This window comes from Schistocerca piceifrons, chromosome 8 (assembly GCF_021461385.2).
Source record: "Schistocerca piceifrons isolate TAMUIC-IGC-003096 chromosome 8, iqSchPice1.1, whole genome shotgun sequence".
NCBI classification, from domain to species: Eukaryota; Metazoa; Arthropoda; class Insecta; order Orthoptera; family Acrididae; genus Schistocerca; species Schistocerca piceifrons.
Genome location: NC_060145.1, coordinates 429,043,880 through 429,060,498, shown reverse-complemented (window position 1 = coordinate 429,060,498; position 16,619 = coordinate 429,043,880). Strand labels below are relative to the sequence as shown.

General features: G+C 39.5%; 1 protein-coding gene across 1 annotated transcript in view; it reads left to right on the top strand.

The window, feature by feature from the left end:
- The first annotated feature begins 254 nt into the window (after window positions 1–254).
- Window positions 255–16,619, top strand: part of LOC124712058 (SH2B adapter protein 1-like) — a 45,839-nt gene continuing 29,474 nt past the window's right edge. The window contains 3 exon segments of the mRNA XM_047242353.1: window positions 255–372; window positions 8,039–8,247; window positions 10,982–11,187. Coding sequence (XP_047098309.1) covers window positions 263–372; window positions 8,039–8,247; window positions 10,982–11,187 — 525 coding nt within the window. The 5' untranslated portion in view covers window positions 255–262.

Here is a 16,619-nt window from a genome sequence, read left to right as displayed (position 1 = left end):
ATATAGACAGTTGTTTTTCCTTCACTCCATTTGTGAGTGGAGATACCCCTATCATCCACCGAATGGTTCCTTGCGTAGTAGGTATGTAGTTGTAGTTGTAGATTTTCAGAGATTAAGGAGAGTGCACATAATAACACTGATTAATTTCCTCTGTTCATAAGTTCTTGGCTTCATATAATTTTAAACATAAAAACCTGAAACTATTCACATGTAGTTATCTTATTTTCTGTGATTTGATTACACTTTTCAGGCGGAAAACAACATGGAGTATGTTATCGAAGCACATGATACAGATGACATGCGGTCGTGGCTTGCCACAATTAAATACTGTATGCGTTCTCCAATGCCAACCAGTGATAGTCAGGATGGGAGGTATGACATTAATCCATTACATTATTTCTTTTTGCTCTGCACTTGATGTAGTTTTTCCTTACTTGGAACCAAGCCATGACTGCTTTTACTAATCACAATATAAAACTTGGCTAGCTTGAGAAACATGATATTCTTTTCCCCTCTTAATCTTACATTCCTAATGGATCCAGTATTCAACTAATTATTTTTCATTTTACTCCAGTCAAGCAGAATATTCCAAATGTTTCCAGTGATGCAACTAATTTATTCTTGAAATTAAAAATCTTCTGGTTATTAGGCCACGTCATGTTTCTTCTAAAATTGTAAACATTTTAGAAGAAACAGGACGCGGCCTAATAACCCAGAAGATTTTAATTTCAGTGACTACGGCCCCGAAAGCCTACAGACTTACATAATTTGTTCTTTTTATTTGTTCATGTCAATGAGCATTGTATTCTTATTTTTCATATCTTATTCTCTACTTTTAGGAAAGCCTGGAATAGTGTATATAATCTTTCATTTAATATGTACACACGAACAAAATCTGATCAGTCTTTCCAGTATGAGCACAACTGAATTAAACTACCAGCATAAATCTTCAATCAGCGTTAATTTTTGTATGTGTAGTATATTGAATTATTCATAAATTCCTCTGAGGGTTTAGAAGACAACTGCACAAAATCTACAAGACGTACAAAGAAGTGACATATCTGCGGGTAAAAAATCTCTCTAGGTTTTTATTTGTAATATGTACTGTGGTGTATTTACAGAATATTAGGGGGCAAATGTGTCAGCACATGGCATGCAGTGGAGCAATGCATGCTTTTTGTTCCCTCAAATTCGCTAATATGTATTGCTTATGACAGTTCAGTTATCTTGTGCCAAATACCAAGTGAAATCTCGAACAGATAAAACAATCCATGGGTGGTATAACACACTTCCTGAGACAGGCTGATTATGTGGTTGGAAGGAAACAAGCCAGCTGAAACAGTCAGCACGGAAGGTGGAGTGTGTGTGTGTGTGTGTGTGTGTGTGTGTGTGTGTGTGAGAGAGAGATAATTTGCCAGGAGCTCAAATAAATTGTATTACAAAATTGAAATTTTGAGAGATGTTCTATCATCTGGAACATATATATTTTCTGGTTGTCTCATAGTTTTTGCATTTAATCTTCTGTGTCACTGAAGGTACTTACGACTAACTGTGTGTGTGTGTGTGTATATTCTTTAAGTTGGGCAGCATCTGTGCAAATGTCTTTGTAGACACACAAATGTGACTGAATACGAGGTGTAGTCATCAAGTTTTAATTGTGATCCAAAAAATAATGTTATTTAATTAATTTTTTGTTTGTTTGCAGATGCATATCTGAAGGCCTGGTGCACATTGAAATCCCTGTGCCACAGTGCCATAGCGTGCTGCTAGGGAAGCCAAAGCAAAATAGCGCAGAACATTGATAAATCAGAGTATTAAGTGGTGATCTGTTTCCTTCATTTGTGGGGAACAACACTGCAATAATTTGTGCTGAGTTGGTGGAAGTAGTTAGTTGGCACAGTCACTTTTAGTATGGTCAAACAAGTCTGAATAATGAAGAATGAAGTGGCAGACCATCTCTTTGGCAAGGAGTGGAGGCCCCAGTGCTCGAAGACTGATGTACCACAATCGTGGTAACGGTAGAGAAAGCAAAAATCAGTAGCAGATCAAATTTCAGGATTCGTATGATGTTTTTAACCACTTGAGCTCTAACTGCTCACATCCATTTGAAAGTTAACCAAACCAAGGAAGTTGCGGAAACGTTGCACCTGTGTCAGACCGATACAGATGACTCTTTAGCCATCTAATTGCTGTAGATTAGTGGGCAATGTATCCCTGAGACATAGGAGCAATGCAAGCAATGGAAATGTGGAGATTCATCATTGCTGAGAAAGGCAAAAACCCATACTTTATCGGGCATGTGATCCTGAGAGTTTTCTTGAGAAAGCCACATGTGGCGCAAAGAGATTAGCTCGTAAAGGGGAAACAGTCACAGAAGCATGCTACTGAAATCTGATGCAGTTACATGAGGCTGTTTTAAGACAAAGTGTCAGTGGTAGCTGCCCAGGAGGACATATTTTGCTCCACGAAAATGCCCTGGCTCATCCTACACAGAACATTTTGAAGATGCTGCTTACTAGTGCAGCAATCAGTGAAGGAAAATTGGGTTGGGATGGTGGGGGGGGGGGGGGGGGGGGGGGAGGAAGAGGAGGAGAATCATGTAGATGTAAATTTTTGTACAGTGGTACGAGGGAGTGCCACGGGTGAGGGGAGGGGGATTATTTAAACTTCACCTTTTTATGTTTCTCTTTAATGTCTTGAAGACCACAGTTTTTATCAAAAATGAGTCCCAGTACAAGATTAAACTATATTAAATTTCATACTAAGAAGGCTGTATTCATTTTGTCTGTAGGACTAATAATTTCCACATTGTAGAGGATGGAGAAATTGTGTGTTCTTAAAAATAGTGTTTTGATGGTATGAAATTAATGTTTACTGTTAAGCAAAGTGGGTTAAGAACAAATATTAAATGTGTGTACCACACGTAAGTGCAGTACAGACTTATTAAGGGATAAATTGTGATCTGTGGGTTTAAAAGGGTGGATTGTAGAAGTTTGAGGGAAGATAGGTTGCCGGATGGTGGTCATGAACTTCCCTCTTTCATAAGTCTGCAAATTGATGAGGTATAAGCGATTCCTCACTCAAACTATCCCACTACATCACAAGAAGCAACTACAGTCTGTTTCACAAAGTTACACAGACTTTTCGCAACCTGACTTATGAATCATTGGCGACGCAATGTACAGACATTCCCGGGTATGTTTATTTTCCACGAAGTGCATTAACATTACGTGGGATACCGATATGAGGTAGTAATAATACTAATGCAAAGAACGCACAGAGAATGAATCTATGTACATCTCTGCACACTGTTCTATGTTGCCAGAAGAAACTGATTCTTAGTCAACCTGATAGCAGCTGTAGCATTATTCCGGGAAATGCAAATTCCCCCACCACAAATGCTGACCGCTCTCCATTTTGCAGACTAGTTCCACCTCCCCAGCAGTTTCCGGTCCAGCTCTCTTATGTGAGTAGACAAAATAACTTCATTGAACTCTTGTTTATATAGCAAAGTTATTCTCATTTTATTAAATGAGAGCTTATTTGCAGATGTTAAGTGTAAAATACATCCATACAATCAGTTGTTGGGAAATATAGAATTTGTTTCAGGTTGTCAGGGACCTTTGCTGTATTGTTGGGAAAGGAATTGGATGGGTAAATGTGGTACCTTGCTGCTGTGTATCATATTGTGAAGCCATGTAATTTTGTTGTAGTCACTTGGTGGCAAATCAGTAATTGACCAGTAAGAGACTGCACTTCTAATCATTGATTATGTTACTGGTAGACTGCATAGATCTTTTCCATTCAGGAACTGCTGCACTTGTAGAGTTGACTGCACTGAGTGGAGCTACTTACCACACATCTACAGTATACCTTCCAAAGTGGGTGATAGTATGTCCAATTGACCCTGTTCAAGTCTAGAACAGTACTCTGCTCTTATGCTTTGCTTGTTTTATGTAGAGATATCTGGAGTTCAGTAACACATAGATGACATGATTCTGTTGCAGAGGGAGACAATAGTCTCTGGGCCTCTTCTCATGTTGAGAGAGCGGAGGCTGTGGCGATACATTTGACACCCATCAAGTTGGGAAAAATATTCTAGCCAGTAATAGTGCAGACAATGAAACTGACATTGAATACATATTGAAGCATTTTACACTTGTCATAGGCTCTTCTGTGTGGTAGACAGTTGGGAGCTTCAGCTGTTCAATATTTTTACATAATAGCCTACTTAACAACTACAAATAAGCACTCATACCATAAACAGAAAATAACTCCACTATATAAACAAGAGCTCAATGAAGTTATTTTTGTCTACTCACGTAAAAGAACTGGACACGAAATGCAGGAGATGTATAGTCTGTCTGCAAAATGAAAAGCAAGCAGCTGTCTTTCCTGGAAGAATGCTACAGCTGCAGTACTGGGTGACTAAGAATCAGTTTCCCTTGTAGCAGTTTAGAACTGTGTTCAGGGATTTACATAAATTCTGTCCATACGTGTTTCTTGCATTAGTATTATTAGTAGCTCTTATCTGTATTGTGTGTAATGTTATTGCACTTTTTGGAAAATTAAAAAAGCTGTGGGCATGTCTGTGCGGTGTGTCACCTGTGATTCGTAAGGCACATTACAGAGGGTCGGTATTGCTTTGTGAAACACACTTTAGTTGCATGTTGTGGTGTAATGAGGTAGGTGGAGTGATGGAGGGGGGAGGGGGGGGGGTGCCTGCTTGCTATTCTGTTTGCAGACCTATGAATGCAGGAAGTGCATGACTTGGTAGTCTGGTGGCCCATCTTCCCTCACACTTCTACCCTCCATCCTGTCTCCTTCCACCCTGTTATGTCCCCACAACATATTTTATTCCTTAATACAGCTCTACTCCACTTAGATGTGGTACACACATTTAATATTTGTTCTTCACCCGGTTTCTTTGACAGTAAACATTAATTCTATACCATCAAAACACATTAAATTGCATAAAAATATGCAGTACCTCTGACCCCTGCAGTGCAGAAACTATTTAGAGAAAAAAATGAGCAGGAGCTTTTTCGTAGAAAATGTAAAGTAGTTGAATTTTGTACTTTGACACTTTTGCGATGGAAGCTGCGGATTTCGAGTTATTCAAGAAAAACATAAAAAATGTGACCCTTAAATGCCCCAAACCACCATGCTCGCACACCAGTGGTCAGGATTTTTAGTATGTTGTTCACGACATTCCTCCCACCAAAGCTTACGACTACTCGATCTTCTCCTCCCATCATTTGACCATGATTTGGTCATCATTGACTGGGCTCTGCTTGGACCGTAAAAGATTGTTTCACCACCCTTTTCCCCCAATGTGGTCTCTCGACATTGCACCCAGCGACTTAATCCACTTTCCCCAGATGAAGAAACCGTTGCATGGCAGGCTTTTCCAGATTGATAACAAGTTGAGTTTTGAGGTGGAATGTTTCTTGAACAGCAAAAATGCTGACTTCTGCAATTGAGGTCTCTGCCAAATTGTCCATTACTGGGAAAAATGTTTCATGCTGAAGGCTGAATACAAAAAAGAGGACAGACACCACCACCAGTTTTCATGGTCGTAACACTATTTTTTCAAGGTGACAATTAAAACTTAAGACTACCCCCTTGTCCACACAATGTGAACATCACAGAAAAACTAACTAAGGAAAAATCCATGCTAGAATGTTACAATATTATGAAAAAGTTAGTTGCTACTCACCATATAGTGGAGATGCTGAGTCCCAGATAGGCACAATGAAAAGACTGTCAGGAAATGAGCTTTCGGCCAACGAGACCTTCATCGGAGATAGCACACACGCGCGCGCGCACTCTCTCTCTCTCTCTCTCTCTCTCTCTCTCTCTCTCTCTCTCTCTCTCACACACACACACACAAAATGCAATTCACACGCACATGACTGTAGTTCCTGGCTGCTGAAGCTGTTGTGGCTTCAGCAGCCACAAACTGCAGTCGTGGATGTGTGAATTGTTTTTGCATGAGAATGTGTGTGTATATGTTCTACCTCCAATGAAGGCCTTGCTGGCCAAAAGCTCATTTCCTGACAATCCTTTTGTTGTGCCTATCTGTGAATCAGCATCTCCTCTACATGATGAGTAGCAGTTATCCTTTTCATAATACTGAAAGCTAACTATGCACTAGTAATAGTTTAATGCAAAATTAATGCATTCCTTGTTGCTGGTTGCTCATTTGTACTGAACTATTGCTTTGTACTTCCATGTTTGAAATCACATTGCAGACTTGATATAACATTGCTGACTTAAATATCACAGAACAATGTTCTGAGCTATTCTTGTTGCCATTTTACCTGTCATCACAAGAACAAGTTAACAAATACAACACAAATGTTCTGAGAAATATTTGTTTAAAAATATATTTCCTACATGTTCCAGATGAATGCCAGAATGTCTCATTTTATAAGGTTGTTTCTAATTCTTTCCCTGTTCTGCTCCAGCTAACCTAATCCACTTCTCTAGCAATGTTGACATTACATGAAACTGCAACTGTACTGATTTCCTTTTTTGTGGGCTATATGGCCTCCTACTACCCGACCAGGGGTGGTGCCCTTTGTGCAAACTGACAAATAAGATTATTATGTCCCGACACTCACCACTCAACAGTTTCCCCAGCCTATCACCCCCTCACAATTATGAAAAGGATGGTTGCTTCCCACCATATAGCGGAGATGTTGGGTCACAGATAGGTGTAACTAAAAGACTGTCACAAAATAAGCTTTCGGCCAACAAGGCCTTTGTCAAAAATACGCACGCACACACACACACACACACACACACACACACACACACACACACACACACATGACCATGGTGCCTTCAGCTGCCAGAGACTGTGTGTGTGTGTGTGTGTGTGTGTGTGTGTGTGTGTGTGTGTGTGTGTGTATACGCGCGCGTTTTTGACAAAGGCCTTGTTGGCCGAAAGCTTATTTTGTGACAGTCTTTTAGTTGTGCCTATCTGTGTCTCAGTATCTCTGCTATATGGGGAGTAGCACCTATCTCTTTCATAATATTGTTACATTCCTAAACATTAAAATTTGTACCCAGTATTAACATATTTATCTTTTCAGCAGTGCTTTTTTTTTTTTTTTTTTTGCTATTGCCAATCTACATTTTGTGCCCTTGTCACTGCTGCTATGATCAGTTGCCTTGCTGGTCAAATAATAAAAGTCTTGTACTACTTTTACTGTCTCATTTCCTAACATAATTCCACTTCATTCAACTGATCTTCCAAGTGATTTGATACGTTTGAAAGAGTTACATTGTCATTGGCAAACATATCGGTTTTTATTTCTTCCCCCGAGCTGTAATTTTGTTCCCAAATTTCTCCCCAATTTCCCTGATTGATTTCTGAATGAACAGATCAGATAACATGGAATTACATGCTGCAACCCTTTCTAACTCAATCCATAGGTCAAGTTCATTGACAAAAGCTTCATACAGTGCTTAATGTTTCACTGTAGTTGAGTATGATCACACACATACACATACTTTGTCCCTGGGCAACTTCATAAGCTGAAATACAATGTTGTGCTGTATACTGAGTAGCTATGTACTCATTGCATTCTTCACTACTGCTGTTAATGAAATGTAATGTGCTGTCTTAGGGGAGTAAAAGTCTTTATTTTTGTTATGAAAAAATACCAAACAACAAAATACCACATCTTTCCAGAATTAAGTATTTTTAAAATTCTGTCAACTAGAGAACCAGTGGGGAAACTCTAGAATTGCAAACAACAGCTTATCTGTATTTTATATACTGTACAGAATCTATAATGCATAAAAACATTCGAAATGTGAAAGTTGATATTACATTCAAACTGCAACGTATTAGAACTTCTACGATAGGCTAAAGCCGATTATAGGGTTCATGGAATGTAAGTTTAATAGATAATGATGTGTTGCACATTTAAATGGATGAAATGGAAAAATTAATCTCCTTCCACTGCCAAGTACGTACCAAAATGCAGCAGAGATCCATTTGATAACTGCTGTTTACTTTCCCTAGCCGCAGTCTGCTAGTGAGCCAGAGTGATTCGAGAGGTGTACCAAAGACTGAAGGTGCAGGAGATGGTTTAAGCACAGAAAACCCTCCTGAACTGCCACCAAGACTTCAAGCAGCAGGACTCCCTCGTGTAGCATCAGACACTCCGGGACTTCGTCTTTCCAGTAACAGTCATTTTGAACTCTGTACGTCCCACACAGATATAGAGCAAAGTGAGTAGTTAACTTTATGGCCATCTGCATTCCTTGGTGCATGTGTATGTCACATAAGTAATTATACTAATATTTATGTAATATATGTGTCATATTAAATGGGAATGGAGTTATTGCAGCTAATGATCTAAACAGCATGCAGTTTACTTCACTAAAAGTTTAGTGTAATTGCTTTTCAGTACCTTATGGCAGCAATTTCATCTGGAATATGATTGAGAATGCACTTTCAAAGACAAGCTTAAGTTGTCTGGTGCTCTGCTCAAGTAATTTGCACTTGTTGAAAATAATACCTTATTTAGGTCTTAGATGTTCTGTGTTCTATTTGGATAAGAGTAATCTTACATAAAATTCTGCTTCAACAACAAGGAAGGAAAAGAAAAAGTGTAATGCAAAATAATTGTAATCATGAATGATTACTAACAAAAATAAACTGCCAATTTTAAAAGGGTGATATGTGAAATAGATGGTTGTTTCAGCAGAAACTGTAACCTTAAGTGATATAATGTTCAGAAATATGCACAGCTAATTTTCTGGTATCTACACGCTCATTACTGGATGATAGCTCCTGAAACACTATACATTACAAACTGTATGCAGATTACTGCCAAAGCTGTAGCACCTAAAAATAAAAGCTGGAACAATGTGCAAAGTTTTACAGTAATTTGTTGTGTGTTGCTGTGATAAACAGTGCCCAAACAGCATGTGGTTTACTGTTAGCAGATTGCACACTGTAAAAGTAAACTACACTTTAAGTAGACTGTGCTGTTTATTCACCATAGTGTGTAACGGGTGTTTTGTCTGTGGTCTTCTACAGAGATCATCACAGAATTTCACTCAACAATGCTACAACTTTGGCAGCCATCTGCATGTGGTTTGCAATGAAATTTACTGCAAATACTAGCATCTGATAATGAACCTATAGAATCATGAAAGCTAGTTTACAGAAAAATACATATTTCAAGAGCAAAATTTGTCTGCTGGACTTATCCTGTAAGTGCACCACATTTCAACAATGTGAAAAGTGAACAAAATAAATGTAAACCTGTTATGCTTATCTATAGTAAAAGGCTTCTTGTTTTAGATAAATGAGGGTAAATGTATGAGATAGAACAAAGAGAGGGAAGTTATTGAAACAGAGGCAGAGAGAGATGAGATTTTTTAGCTATAAGAGGTAGTAGCATATTGCAAGAGAAATGTATCAGCTTCTGAAAAAGAAAGCTCTGGATCTGAGGATTTTTACTAGTTTGCTTGTGGCACATGTTGCCATAAGTTCTTACTAGTATGTGGTGGTGTGACGTGTAGCCGCAGATATGATGCGTTAGCGTTATGAATTCTAGATCCACAGTTACACACATGGGTTGCGTGCTGTCTGGCTCTGTTTTTCTACTGTTATTCTTGGCACTTCAGAGTTCTACACAGTCTGAAATAATTAGTTCAGTATGAGAACAGTGTAATAAGAGTGTCAATGATGACACCAAAATTGGAGACCAAAAGAACAGTCACAAAAAATGCAGATCATTATCAAGGTAAACAAATGCTGTGGCTGACCCAGTATTTAACAAGGTTGGTCCAAGACATTATATCTTCTGGCTGGACCTCTGTTTCAAGGCCTGTTCCCAGAGGTAGCATTCTATATTGATCAGTCTCTTTGAGTTACTTATGCTGCCTTGAGGTAGCAGGTTTCTACACTTTTCAGGAGGTGTGTATAATCACTGTTGGGCTCTGATAAAAGAGGAAGACTCTTAAAAGCTAACTAAAAAGTAAGCAGTAAAACCTCTGTGACAAGTATAACTTTCAGTTCTTTTGACATTTATATTAGCTGCTTTTAAGTCCCCCTAACAACTGTTTTCTTTCCATTATTCTTTGTACTTCAATACACCAAATTTATGTTATATCCTTTAGATAATGGCCGTGGTTGCTGAAATCACACTGTTACTTTCTTTTTTTTTTAAATAGTTTGTAGCATGTGTATTTCTGTAAGTTGCTACTAGTTACGCATCCCTCCCCTCCCCTCCCCACTGTCTCCCCTCTCCCCTCTTTCCCCCTTCCTCCCCTCATTCCCCCTCCCTCCCCTCTTTCCCCCTCCCTCCCACCCCTCTTTCCCCTTTCTCCCCCTATTTCCCCTCTTTCCCCCTCCCTCCCCTCTTTCCCCTCTCCCCTCTTTGCCCCCTCCCTCCCCCTCTCCTCCCTCCCCCTTTCCTCCCTCCCTCCCCCTTTCCCCCCTCCTCCCGTCCCCCCACCCTCACACTTGCTCATATACACAGCTAAAAGATAAATGTAAATGTAATTCTAGCTTTGTCACTACTAACTTACAACTCTCTTAGCTCTCCATATATATTTTTCGTTGTCACTCTTCACATTATGATCAAGAAATAATTTTGATACTTGTAAGGGGATTGACTACCTGAAAACTGACTTCGATCTAATTTTCTCAAGGGTTTATGTATTATTTTCATTATCTTTTGAACCTGGTTTTGTCTGTGTCTATAATAGTTGGTATCTCTCAAGTATCTGTTCCATATCATACACCACTTTCTTTACCCTTCTGTTTGTTGTTCTTCTAGAGATTTGGTCCTGACAATTTTTTAATAATAGACAAATACGTTTCCTTATGACTACAGATTTTGACTTTTAGATGCTGTCATACTCTGTCTTTTCTGTTATTCCTAGCCTTAAATATTCTTTGTCCTGGCAGATCTTCTTTATTTGAAATTTTTCTTTTTTTGCGTTTTAGCAGCTGCACCAGTTCCAGAAACGGAGGCAGATTTATCGACTGCACTTAAAGAGTACCCATGGTTTCATGGAACATTGCCGAGATCAGATGCAGCTCAACTTGTCTTACGCGATGGAGCTGCCGCACATGGCGTCTTTCTTGTGAGACAGAGTGAGACACGCAAGGGTGAATTTGTGCTAACTTTCAACTTCCAAGGAAGAGCAAAGGTAATTTAGTTACATAATGCTAGTAACATGTACACAAGTAAACCACTTTTGTAAATTTGGGAGAGAAATATGCACTGTTTAAATTCTGGGCATTAAACTAATGGTTAGCAAACTGTTTTAGTATCTACACTGTGGTAATAAGATAGGATCGCATCTAGGGAATAACTTTTCTTCCAGTTTTTTTATTGGCCTGTAATAGTGCTGCCTTGTAAGTGCCTTTTAGGGTACTAATTTTTTCTGATCTGAAAGTAAATGTCAACCTGGAAGAAATTTTCATCTTCATTTATTGCTAATTGTTGATATTGCAACACTGCTGATATCAGAATAAGACCAGAATGTGCTCCATGACCTTTGCCTTGCATGAACAATGCCCTATTGACTGACTGAGCTATCCATTCATAATTCTTTACCATTTCATAGTCTGTTAAAATTCACAATGCTTTGTTGCGCTCCTTGCTTTACTATTATCCCTGAGACAAAGGATATGGTGGAGAATGGTGTAACCAAAGACTAGAGGTTTTTTTCTAGAATCTTTATGTTGCTACAGAGTGGACATTGTCATGGTATTTCCCGATGTAGGCTATTAAAACAGTATGTAAGGATCCAATACTTAAACCCAGCACAGCAGAGTTTTGTTAGCAGCTACAAAATCACAGAATTCAATTAATTTTATTTATTTATTGTTATTTCAATTCCAGTGTGTGTGTCATAGACATGGTGTAACTGCTGGAGATGGGTGCGGGCTGAGACTACAAGTAACGTGACTCAGTGAGGTTTAGCACTGTGAAGTGTCTTGCAAAACTTGAGCTCTAGTACTTTTAGTGCACCATGAGTATGACTGTCGCAGAGTCTGCTGCTATGTGCAAGTTTCAGGGACATTGGGATTTAGGCCTAGGTGAAAGAAAATAGAGAATAGTGGAATCCACTTGGTAGCTTCAGGCTATGTGATACGCCCAGTCACTTCCACACCTGCACAAAGTTTGGCAAAATAGTCAGTCATCTGAGTTTTAGAAACTCAGATGCATGTACATATTTTTATTTTGAGAGAGTAAATTACAGTATTTTTGGAAACCAGGGTTACGGCATAGTAAGAAGAGGTGTTAAATAACTTTTGGACTACAGTAAAAATCAGAAGTGTTACAAAAAAAGAAAATTGAATAGCATTAAAATCAGGCCATGTGTTTTATTACAGACAAACAGAGAAGACAGAAAATACAGGTATGTGCTTTACTGTAAGCAAGAAAGTTAAAAGCACCATTACAGGTGTTGCAGAAATCTCAGACAGAATGGCAGGAGTCATTTTGAAAATAAACAAGAGATATTTCACAGCAACACTAGACTTCTGGGCTGGGATCTTTAGGGAAGGGCTTATAGGTGGAAGAATCATACAGACAGTTAGTGATTCATCATGGCAATGATGAAGTCTTTTTCTGCAGGGACGATGATTACATTGGGCTCTTTCTTTCTGTCTTGAGATTATGGGTGACTGTTCTTTTCTCTGTGGAGAGGTTTGTATCCCGAGTAAGTAATTCCACGTAGATAACCGGGGGCTAGTTAATGGGAGTGGGGGAGGATCACAGGTGGATGGAGTGATACAAGGCAAGGTTCAGTGTTGGATTTTGGTTGGCTTTGATTGGAGGAGTTTGTGACAGAAAAATGTGTTGTGTTTTGGCATTGTTTGGCCTTGGGGTTTTGTGGGATGTTGAGAGGGAGTTTTGGGCTATGCACAGATAAAATGTGAACAAGGTAGGGTTTGGGTGCTATGAGGGTTAATGACGGGGTTCCTTAGGTGTGGGATAGGTGTTGGTGGTAGTGATGCTCCAAGATGGCTGAAGAATGTCAGTATATTGGAACATGTTTGGAGATGGTATCTGGGGTGGTCTTGCACATGCCGGAGGGCAGTTGTTTCAGTTTTGGATATAGAATATTTGTAGCTGTTGTTGCTCAGTAACAATATCATGGTTCAGAGATGCTTGTGCCATGGAGACTAGTACCTCAAGTTATTAGGTTGATGAGTTTTTCAAAATGTGCGAACTTAAATATACTGGACCATTGTAGCTCTGCTCTCATCCAAATAATCTCAGCTCTTGTTGATTAATGTCTGCAACCAATTGCCTGCGGACTAGCTGCCCATATCGAAGACACAAACCACTTTTTTCATCAACTCTCAACCATCCCCAACCAATTACAACCAGTAGCCCCCTACTTATAACTGTTGATACCACCTCCTTACACCCCAACATCCCTTCCTCCAAAGCAAGACACTGCCTCTCCCGCCGTCCTTCCAACTCAAAACTCACCCACGATCTCATCCCGTTTACACCTTACAAGTTACGTTCTTACATGTGATAATGTCTCCTTTGAGGGGAAGATATATAAACAAATCCATGACAGAGTCATGGAAACCCACATGTGGTCCCGTTGATGCCAACCAGTTTGTAGACCATGTAGGAGAATCCTTCCTAGCTACCCAAAAGCCCAAACCCCTTGTCTAGTTCAAGTTCATTAATGGTATCTTTATGATTTGGACCCAGTGCCAAGACACTCTATCCTCATTCCTCCACAGTCTCACCACCTTGTCATCCATCTGCTTTACTTGGTTCTCCTAAGCCCGAGGTGCCAGTTTCCTGGACTTTGATTTCCAGGTCTCTGATGGCTGTACCCAATCCACAGTCCATATCAAGCCCTATGACCATGAACAGTATCTACCATGAACAGTATCTGCACCTTGATAGCTGCTATCCCTTTCACACTAAAAAGCCTTTCCTTCTGGTCACTCGTGGATCACACGTGTGGAGTGATGATCAGTGTTGTACCCAGTATGCTGCAGGTCTTACCAAAGTCTTCAAGCATTGTGCCCCAAACCTAGCCTGCAGACAGAGTCACACATGCTCCTGATTCTCTGACCAGCTCCAGAAACGGGCCACAGAGGAGCACCCTGGCTCATCATTCATTGTCATCCTAGAATGGAACATCATCCACCATACCATAGCATTGGTGCTACCAGATGCCATCTCTTCCATCTTCCTTCTAACTCAAAACCCACGGACCATCTCATTCCTTATACACTATACAAACTACGTCCTTACACATAACTACTCTCCTGTGATGTTCCTACAGTCATCAAGGAATGTAAGATCTGAAGATGATGCCTTAGAAGATTGAAACGGTCATCTTTAAATAAAAATAAACAATTTAAATTTGATCGTGACTGTGTGCATTGAAATAGGTTGCTTATCATTGTGCTTAGAAATAAGGAATGTCCTACCCAAAATTCTTCACTGCTCACCCAATCTAGAAAATATCCTAATCCCCCTTTATGCCACGCCTGCTCCCATCTGCTTTCACGTGAGTCATGTCCCTATGGAAAACCCCAGTAAATTTTGATATTTTCTTCAACACAGAGAGGATTATATTATAGTATGGAGAAAAGTTTTCAATAATTGATAATGCTGTTGCAGCTTCTGGTGAACTGTTTCAGCTATCTCATCAGGCCTTTTCAAACATTGTGTGGATGCCAAGGCTTTACATTCGTGTGTAATGTGTGACATAATCTCCTTTCGATCCTCATACTCCCTGCAGCTATCATCTATACCTTGCTCTTTCAGTATATACTTCTGGTAGTTCATCATTTCAGTGAAACATCTTTGTATCACTGTCAGATATTCTATAGTTTCTGCACCGCAAACTTGAGTGTGTCAACCATTCATTCAGTGCTTGCAAATCAACATTATCCTGGCTGAGGTCATTCGTATTTTTCTTGTCCATGGCTGAGGCCATTCATATTTTTCTTGTGCATGGCTGAGCTCATTCATATTTTTCTTTTCCAGCTCTTATGCCAGCCTGTTATCATGATGTCAGTTATTTCTGCCTTAAAAGAGGAGTTTCGCTGGGTTGGGATTGATTCTTTTTGAAACGACCTACATGGTGGTATCGGTTAGTATGCCAGATATCACAAGCTGCAGCCGTTCAACCTGGTGGGCAATCATTTACGAGGAATAGATTAAAAATAATTTCTTGGGATCCACTAGAATGTTGAAAATAACAGATTTTCAAAATGATGCCTTAGCTTAGTAGTTAAGTTGCTTAGCCTGCGTTCTGAAAGTTATGGGTGCAAGAGCTATTTATTTTCTGATTTTTTAATAAAAGAACTGTAATTATTTTTATTCAGTTAATTGGTTTAAAAATAATTTATCACTGATTATTTGCCACTTCATTTTAATCATCATATTTGTTGTGTATGCTGGGCTGCATCCCCGATTACAAGGCCAACGCACTTAGACATGTGCTGCATGCCAGGTATGGCCCCTGCTCTTAGTCACTTACTTCAGGAGATTGCTTATAAACTGAAGATTTGCTGGGCCATTTTCCTCTGATCCTCCTGCAGCCACAACAGCATCGATGGGCAAGAGCCACTCCAGTGTGTGGCGCGCATGTTGTGCTGAACAATGCTGCAGTGACAGGCACCAATTTTCTTCCCGTAGACACGTGTCCAAATGACATCACACTAGTACTCATCCACGGTCAGTTATTTAGGCTGCCGCTTGTGACCAGTTATGCTCTAGGCTCCATGCTCTTCTCTGGAGTTCAGTTATCCGCCGTGTAGCATACACGGGGGTCTCGATACGTGCCACTGCTGCTGCCCATCACGAGGTGTCAGATCTCACCCTTGCCATGAGCACTGTACAGTGCCAGAGTTCAGCCAGCTTTTATCAAAGGCACCACTTTACTGGACCATATTGCAACAATACCTCACTGCCGATATGTCAATTAAAAAACAGAAGACAAAATAGTCTATTTATATTGGCTGCACAGTTGTCACAAAAATTATTTTTTGTTAAGACACATTGTTTGGCAGGTAATCATCATACAGACTATTAAAACCTAAGTTCTTCTTGCGCCACGAACAAAGTATAAAATCTACCCTACTGCAATCACAGTTTTTCTTGAACAGATTTGAAGGGAAGAACACTTCATTAATGTTACAAATGATAGTCTTTTCATGACGAGACTTCAACTGGTTGTCTTATTCAAACAATATGGCGAAGAATTAAAAACAAAAACAGAAAAAGTATATTTTTAAATTCATTCATTGAATAAAAATAACGATTAGTCGTTCTGATTTTTTTAAAAAAAAGAATGATTCTTGACTGGACTCAGACACACAACCTTCAGCATACCAGCTAAAGAACTTAACGATTAGACTATGCCACCATTTTGAAAATGTGTAGTATTTTCAGAGCTTCAGTAGACTGTGAGAAATTCTCTTTTGTTAATTACTCCTAAATGAGAGCCCACCAGGATGAATGGCTGCAGATTATGATACCTGGGACCGTTTCTTATTCCACTATACATGTAGTTTCAAAAAAGTCAAACCTACCAATAGAAAACAACCTTTGTTTGACACTGGGACTGTTCTGCATGTTTCTACC